The 9,033-nt window shown below is 43.3% G+C and overlaps 1 protein-coding gene across 1 annotated transcript; it reads left to right on the top strand.

Moving 5' to 3' along the window:
- Window positions 1–739: 739 nt before the first annotated feature.
- LOC102198334 (uncharacterized) lies at window positions 740–8,993 on the top strand. Its single transcript, XM_005754775.1, has 4 exons — window positions 740–1,100; window positions 3,248–3,580; window positions 3,668–3,775; window positions 8,587–8,993. The coding sequence occupies exons 1-4, from the start codon at window positions 959–961 to the stop codon at window positions 8,991–8,993; spliced, it is 990 nt and encodes a 329-aa protein (XP_005754832.1). The 5' UTR covers window positions 740–958.
- The last annotated feature ends 40 nt before the right edge of the window (window positions 8,994–9,033 follow it).

Genomic DNA, 9,033 nt, shown 5'->3' on the forward strand with positions numbered 1-9,033 from the left:
GACTCTACTTGACTTTATTCCTTATAACCCCCTCTGGGACTTCATGCAGGGCGCTCACAGGGTTACAGCTGAGTTCATATCTGTTTAAGACGAACTATCTGTGTGTTCCAGACGTCTGTTTCTTACTGATAGAACCACAAACCTGCCAGAGAGTAGTGACGTTTGACAAGGTTAACGACTGTGGCAAAAAAAAAGAAAAAAACTTGTCCAATGATACAGATGAAAATTGGTTGTGTTGCCAGTTGTGTGTAACATTGTCAGTGGTGACACTTTTATGTGTTGTAACACTGGGATGTCTGTTTACTAATAAACTGTTTGTTTTCTGTGTGGTTGTGTTTCTGCCTCATTTGATGTTGTTGCATGGTGAGGTTATTTGTTACAAATTGATGGACTGTGGTGTCGTTGTTAGCCCTGCTGTCTCATTACAGGAAGGCGTCTGAGCTCAGATCTGCTTGTATCTGTGTTCATTTTCAATAAGAAATGAACACAGATACAAGAAAATAAGAGATGGTTTCCTCCTTTCACCTCAGTCTTGTTCAGTCATCCATCAGTTTTCTTTAACATCTTTGATGTCCTTTCAGTGTTTGTTGGACAGGAAGAATCCATGTTTGAATACTTTTTATAAAACATGGCTGAGAGTGACGTTACATATTCTGCAACTTTCTGAAACCACTTTATATCAACCCAAGGACAAAATCTACTGCATACACATAAGAAGTGTTTTTGTTGTGTGTGCTTGTGTCTCCTTCCAGTTTCCCAGCATGCCCTGGCTCCGGTGGTGGAGGTGTATGAGGGGGCAAAATCTGTCCTGTTGCCTTGCGAGTACTCAGGTTTTATACCTGAAAACCCCACAGTGCTGTGGACTCGCAATGATCTCACCCCCAAATCTGTCCACCTACGACGAGAGGAAACGGATGATCTTAAAGGGCAAAACCAGCATTACAGGGGGCGCACATCAATGAGGGATGATGCTCTGGACACTTCAGACTTCAGCCTCACTCTGAGAAACCCCGAAGCCACTGATAGCAGCATCTACACCTGCTCCATCGGAAATGAAAGAGGGGAACGGAAACTGGCAGACATACAGCTGCACGTCAAAGGTACAAAACCCAACACCTGTGATTATGAAGGTCAGAGGTCAAACTAAAGAGTAACATAAAAGATTTTTCTAGTACTGAAATCTGATAAAATAGTGGTAAAGTTTTCTAGATGCAACCACACTGGAAAAATAAAAACATGAACACCAAAGAAGAAGAAAATAGAATCTTATTGGTACAATTTGTGGTGTATCTTCTAAATCAGGATGATTTGATCCAGAAATTCTTACATGTGCAGGATAACCAGCAGCTTGCCTGCCTAATAGGGACAGACAATAACCCCACATGGTCTCTTACTTATGTGTGATAACTAACAGTAGTACTGTGAAGACCTGGCACAGTTTTGGCTCACAAGCTTTCCTGATATTTTTCATGCAGAATAGAGATTTTAATGATTTGATTATTGATATTTATTTTTACTGGCAGCAGAGTCAGAGGTCAGTAACACAGATGCTCAGATCTCAGATCAGGTCGATTCTATGATTAAAATTAGTGTGACTGAATCTGCTTCTTTAGTTACAGAACATCTGGAAAATACTCTCAGCCCTTCCTTTTTTCCACATTTTGTTATGTAACAGTCTTATTCCAAAATGGATGGAATCAGCTTTTCATCTCCAAATTCTTCCTGCACAATACCCCCATAATGAATATGGAAAAAAATTGGCTTAAACTTTTTTTAAAATTTAAGCCAAATTTATTTTTTTTATTTTTTATTTTTTTAATTTAAGCTAAAATTAACAGATGTACAAAAGTACTCACAGCCTTTTCTGGGACACTAAAATTTAATCTCAGTTGAATCTTGTTCCCTCTGATAATCTGCCAGATGTTTGTTGATTGGAGTCCACTTGTGATAGATGCAGTTGATTGGACATGATTTGGAAAGGCACACATAAGGTCCATCAGTTGACAGTACATGTCAGAACACAAATCGAGCCTTGAAGTTCAAGGAATTGTCTGCAGACCTCTGAGACAGTATGCACTGAATCGAGTTTGCCAAAAAGCCCCTGAAGTATCTCAGATCATGAAAAAGAAAATTCTCTGGTCTGATGAAACCACTATTAAACTCTTTGGCCTGAATGCCAAGTGTCATGTCTGGAAAAAACAGCATCATGTTGTGGGACATTTTACAGTGGAAGAACTAAAAGATTTCCTGAATGCACCAATGTGTGGAGAACTCCTTGATGACAACCTCCTCCAGAGTGCTCTGTACCTTGGACTGGCTGAAGGTTTATCTTCCAACAGGAAAACGATCCTAAACATAGAGACAAGATAACATAGGAGGGCTTCGGCACCACTTTGTTGTCTTTGTTCTTGAGTGGTCCAGCCAGAGCCCAGACAAGAACCCAATCAAACATCTCTGGAGAGATTAGACAATGCCTTTGCACTGACACTCCCCATCCAACCTGATGGTGCTTGAGAGGGTCAGCAAAGAAGAATAAAGAAAATGCCTAAAAATAGGTGCCAAGCTTGCAGCATCATACTGAGAAAGACTGAAGGCTGTAATTGCTGCCAAAGTTGCTTCAACAAAGCACTGAGCAAAGTTTGTGATTACATGTTATTCTCTCTTTTTTTTTTAATACATTTGCAATCATTTAAACAGTAGCCTGTCATTGCGGGGTATTGTTAAATTCAATTCAATTTTATTCATACAGCACCAAACCACAACAACAGTCGCCTCAAGGCGCTTTATATTGTACAGCAGATCGTACAATAATACATACAAAGAAAAAAACCCAACAATCATATGACCCCCCTATGAGCAAGCACTTTGGCGACAGTGGGAAGGAAAAACTCCCTTTTAACAGGAAGAAACCTCTGGCAGAACCAGGCTCAGGGAGGGGCGGGGCCATCTGCTGCGACCGGTTGTGGTGAGAGAAGGAAGACAGGATAAAGACATGATGTGAAAGAGAGGCAGAGGTTAATAACAGATATGATTCAATGCAGAGAGGTCTATTAACACATAGTGAGTGAGGAAGGTGACTGGAAAGGAAAAACTCAATGCATCATGGGAATCCCCCGGTATTGTGTGTGTAGAAATGTGAGGTGAAACTCAATCTAATCCATGTTGGAATAACAAAATGTGGAACAAATAAAACACTGGGAATACTTTCCAGATGCAATTTTTATAATTTGGTTTACTGTCCTCTCAGACCAAGAACTGAAAGAGGAGGTCGTTGTAGGATCAGAGTCTGTCATCCTGCAATGCAAAACAACACCTGACCTGCCTGAGGACACCACAGTGGAGTGGACAAGATTTGACAGAGAAATCATGATAGTCCATGGATATTCAAATGGAAGTGACCACCTTAAGAAGCAGGACGACCATTACTGTGGTCGCACAAAGATGAACAAAGACTTGCTGAGAACTGGAGACCTCAGTCTGACCCTGAAATACCCCACAGAGAGAGACAGTGGAGAATACATCTGCATCATCTACAGGGACAAAGACATCCTGAGACAGAAAGTAGTGCTGCAGGTCAAAGGTCAGACATGGAGATAAAAACCATGATACAGTGCAGGACATTGAGATCAGAGTTCAAAGGACATGTTGTTTGTGTTTTTTTCCACAGAACAGTTTCCATCCTGGGCCACAGCTCTCCTGATTCTCCTGGTTCTCCTGGTTCTTCTTGCGGTTTTTGGAGGTCTCATATATTATTTCCGTCAGTATTTCATGTCAGGTGAGTGTCTCCTGCTACACTACCCATAATGCCGATGGTCAGCAGGTGTCCTCTGGTGGCTCCTTGACTGCGGCTCACACAAACTTGTTCCAGAAGCTGAAAGAGTTGAGAGTTACAAACAGCTGATACAGAGAGCTGAAGAGAAACTTCCAGGTTTATTCCAGAAGTCAGAAAACCTCCTTCAGACTCAGTCATTGATCAGTGAAACAGCTCCACAACATGACTTTACTAAACAGTGTGTGTGCTTCACTGCATTGATCTGACTCAGAGGCTGCACATGTACTTTATTTGCCCACGTAAATACCTCACTGAGATTAAAGTCCGTTTTACAAGAAAGACCAGCAGAGTCATGTATAAGTTACAACAAATACAATGTGTGACAAATAAAGAAGCAAACACAATTTTCCACACAGACAAGTGAACACAAACATGAATCATGAATTCACAAATCCTATAAAACAACAAAAACACAACACAAAAAAACAAAACCACAACACAACACAAACATGAATCAAGAATCTTATAAAATAACAGGTCATTATAAAATCAACAATGACAAAATTCACACTGATCAAATTGAGCCATTCTCTCACTTCTTTAACTTTAAACTCCTTCTGTAGATTTTTCCAGAGGCAACTTATTCAAAAGTTTTTTCTCCCAATTCTGTTCCAACACTAAGGACACATATATATTACACATATATATTAGGGGTGCAACGATACACAAAATTCACGGTTCGGTTCGGTTCGATACTTTGGTGTCACGGTTCGATATTTTTTCGATTAAAAAAAAATGTTCATGACTTTTTAATTTGTCATTTATTAAAATCATAAATATATATTTTAACTCAAAAGTACCGTTTTTAAATTTAATGTTGCTGAAACAACAAAGTAATAAAAAAAATCTATCTGATTGAGAAATCACTCATCTTTGGTAAAGAGAGTTTATTACAGAGAAATGTCTCTTTCCAAAATAAAAGCTATACTATACGCTTCTTCTGGGCTATATTCTCAGCAGCATATTAAACGTATCAGGTCCCCATAAGGAGAATCATGTGCTAACAGCTGTCTAAATGACAAGTGTGACCTCTGTGTAGTGTCTTCTCTGGTCTGCATTCACAACAAAAAGGCAACAAGTTAGAATGCTTTCGTTTATTGTCGTGACCAGTCAACCTCACAGGAATCCTCCAATACTCTGAGGATTACATTTACACTTGCAGTGTGATCATATAGTGGTAAAATTATACAAATTATATTGGGAAGCCAACACATCACACACAGCATGTGGAGCCACAGTCGATTCTGCCTCAGAGGTTGGGACGCTCAATGCCGCACCAAGAGAACAACCAGTTTGACCAACGGCAGACTCCCTATCACTCGCTTGGTCCATCTGCATGAGCCAGTGAGCCTTCTTTGTCCCTACGTCCTGCAGATTGCCTGGAAGTTCTGGTTCACCTTGTCCACTATCCGCAACTGAGGGACAAGTTGACAATGGTAAGCATTCATTTCCTGCAGGAAGGAAACTCACAGGAAGTAGTAGGTTTCAATGAACAACCTTTTCCCTCAGTGTCATAGGGTCTCTAATGTGGTATACGTTGATGTCAGGTTTCACAGATACCACCTTAAAAACTGGATTCCCATTTGTCAGTGATCTTCCTCTTTCCTCTATCACCATGATAAGCAAGCAAGTCTCTGTCACCGACCGAGAGGGCGCACCGCTAGCTTTGCCTCAGTGCAAGCCGACAACATGGGGGACGTTGAGGGTTCTAGCTCGTCTGGTCTACGAGGGCTAGTATTCTCTGGTCTTGGTTGGCAACTGTTTGGGGCTGGAGTAGGTTCAGAGACCAATAAAAACCACTCGCCACCTTGCATCAGTTCTTCTACAAGGGCAGTTTCTAATGTTTGGATCAGAGCACTGGGAGGGCAGGTGGTCACACCTTCCACCTTATTCTTTAGTAGTGAACGGTGGACATGTTTCACGTGACTCAGGTTATCTACCGGAGCAATAGTGTACACGGACCCTTTTTGGTCAGGGGCCTTAAGCACTTTATACACCACCAAACTCCAAACATCCTGAATTTTATGATGGCCTCTAAACCCAACCTCCTTAAGGTAAACCAACTGACCTTCATGCAGGGGAGCATCCCTCACATGCTGGTCGTGACGTATCTTGCGCCAATTAGCTGCAGCCCCCAAGCGTTTATTAGCAAGTTCAAATGTATGATGTAGTTGAGTCTGGTGCTCTACAACCCAGTCATGGGTGCTACCAGCTACAGGCTCCTGAATCCTACCCAACAAAAAGTCAACGGGTAACTGGGGATCTTGGCCAAACATCAGAGCAAATGGTGACTCGCCTGTAGACTGATGTACTGTGGTGTTATATGCAAAGATCACTTGTGGCATATAATAAGCCCAGTCCCTTTTCCGAGAGGTGGGGAGGGTGCACAGCAAATTGTGTAAAGTGCGATTAAACCGCTCACTTTGACCATTACCGGCTGGATGGTAAGGGGTAGTGCGACTCTTCTCAATACCATATATTTGGCAAAGCTGCTCAACCAGATTACTCTCAAAGTTTCTACCTTGATCGGAATGGATACGCCCTGGCACGCCAAATCTGCAGAACCACTCCTTCACCAACACTTCTGCCACTGTCGATGCCCGTTGATCATGGGTTGGGATGGCCTGGGTATATATTTGAGAACACATCTGTCATAACAAGAACATTTTCAACCCCATTACGTGACGGCTCCAATACAGTAAAGTCAACTGCAAGGATCTGATTTGGTCGGGATGCAAGCAAATGGCCCATGTAAGCGTTAGGATAGATTTGAACATCATTAGCTAGTTGGCATCACTCACACTCCTGGCACCACTGTTGGATGTCATGGTACATCCCCGGCCAGTAACACCGCTGAGAAACCAGGTCTATGGTTCTCTTTACACCCTGGTGTCTGTGCTCCTGGTGCAACTGATGCAAAACCTGACCCTGCAGTGACTTGGGCAATAGCACCTGCACCATCTCTTCTCCCCTAGGATGAGAGACCTTGCGATATAACACACCACCCTGCTCCACTAACCTACGCCATTGCCTGACCAATTCGAGGACTTCCCTCGAGGTTTGGCCACGTTCAGTTGCATCAGGCCCCCTTCTCCGTAATCTCAGAAACCCCTGAATAACAGGGTCAGCCTCCTGCAAAACACAAAGGTCAGACGGCGCATGTCCTGGAAAGACTAAGATAGTGGCTTGAACAGCCTCATTTAGTGTTTTCACACCAAAAACCTGTTGCAAAGGGGCAGGCAGAGGGGTACCAGAGACTATGCCTAGTTCATTAACTGAAGTAACTTCAGCGGGATTTTGCCGTGAGAGAGCATCTGCATTCTTATTACTTCGACCAGGTCGATGCTTGATGGTGAAATCAAAGGCAGCAAGCTGTGCAGCCCAGCGCTGTTCTGTAGCGCCCAGCTTGGCTGTGGACAAATGACTGAGGGGATTATTATCTGTATATACTTCTGCCCCAACAGATAATCTCTGAACTTTTTAGTCATGGCCCACTTCAAGGCCAGAAACTCCAAATTCATAGAGCTATAGCTTTCCATATTACGCTCTGTAGGACGAAGGCCACGGCTGGCATATGCTATAGGTCGGATCTTCCCTGCCTGTTCTTGGGAGAGCACTGCATCTAGGCCCTGATAGCTAGCATCCACCTCTAAGATAAACGGCAGAGAAAAATTTGCATTAGCCAAAACTGGAGCAGACACCAACCTCTGTTTAAGCCCTTCAAAGCTCTTCTCACATTCATCTGTCCATGCTGCAGATAAAACCTGTATGGCAGGTTTCCTGGACTTGGTACCAGTCAGCTCAGCAACTAGGTGATGTAGGGGGGCGGCCAATTTTGCGAATCCCTCAACAAAATGACGATAGTAGCTTGCAAAGCCTAAGAATGAACGCAACTCAGAGACATGGTTAGGCTGGGGCCACTTAGACACTGCTTCAATTTTATTATTGACTCAAGGACCACCACCACCCTCTCCAATCCAGACTCAACGACCTCCGCCACACCTCTCACCCCCCTTTCCTCCTCCCTGAAACTCAGAATACACACTCAGGATGTGAGCCGACTATTCCAGAAACAGAAGCCCAGGAAAGCCCCCGGACCAGACAGCGTCTCACCCTCCTGCCTCAAAACCTGTGCTGAACAGCTGGCTACCATCTTTATTCGCATCTTCAACAGATCCCTGGAGCTGTGTGAAGTTCCCTCCTGCTTCAAACGCTCCACCATCATCCCTGTTCCCAAGAAACCCACCATCACAGGACTGAATGACTACAGACCTGTCGCCTTGACGTCTGTGGTCATGAAATCCTTCGAACGACTGGTGTTAGCCTATCTGAAAGACATTACAGGCCACCAGCTGGTTATGTACAAGTCCTGGATCAATGTGATGAATTTAGAAGCAGTAAATTAGAGTTGATCCAGGCCTTGTGTCTTTAAAACGTGCCTGTAAATGATATGACAGGTATTAATCATGAAAATCGAATGTGTATCATTTGGAGAGCAATTATACACATCTATGAATAATTTTTGTTTGTGAAGGAAACTCCTCATTTACATGAACAAACTGGAATCTATCAGATGTGATTCAAACCACTGCAGTAAATTTCCTTTAATAACTCTGGTGTGTTTGTAGTAAACTGTTGTGGTCTACACTGAGGTCTAACAGGACAAGCACAGGAATAAGTCCTCTGTAACAGGTCATAAGAAGACCATTACTAACCTTCACTACAGCTCATGTTGTGCTTTGTTGTCCTCTCAGTTTATAAGGTGGGGGTGAATTCAGAGGTGGAGTCTGTCCAACTGATCTGCAAAACCACAGTTTGGCTGCCTAAAGATGCTAAAGTGGAGTGGAAGGATGCAAACAACAGGAAGGTCCACATGTATGAGAACGGCTCTGACCAGCCTGAAGAACAGGACGATAAATACAAGAACCGAACGAAGATGAAGAGAAACTTACTGGAACCTGGAGACCTCAGTCTGACCCTGAAACACCCCACAGATGGAGACAACTCCGGGTACACCTGCACCGCCTACACCAGGGAGGGAGACATCCTGCTGAAGAAACAAGTGAAGCTGAAAGTCAGAGGTCAGTGCTGTAGATACAGGTCAAAGGTCAGAGGTCAGACTCATGATGGTGGTTCAGTCTCAGTGGGCTCCATCCAATAATGTTACAGTGTTAGCATGTCTGATGTTTGTGGCTGTTTTG

The sequence above is a fragment of the Pundamilia nyererei genome, unplaced genomic scaffold (assembly GCF_000239375.1).
Source record: "Pundamilia nyererei isolate P.nyererei 1_Seehausen unplaced genomic scaffold, PunNye1.0 scaffold00649, whole genome shotgun sequence".
Lineage (NCBI taxonomy): Eukaryota > Metazoa > Chordata > Actinopteri > Cichliformes > Cichlidae > Pundamilia > Pundamilia nyererei.

Coding starts and splice junctions, on each gene's coding strand:
- LOC102198334 (XM_005754775.1), top strand. CDS start 959: ATGAGGGATGATGCTCTGGACACTTCAGACTTCAGCCTCACTCTGAGA. Junction 3,581..3,667: donor AGTAGTGCTGCAGGTCAAAG/GTCAGACATGGA, acceptor TTTTTTCCACAG/AACAGTTTCCATCCTGGGCC. Junction 3,776..8,586: donor CCGTCAGTATTTCATGTCAG/GTGAGTGTCTCC, acceptor TTGTCCTCTCAG/TTTATAAGGTGGGGGTGAAT.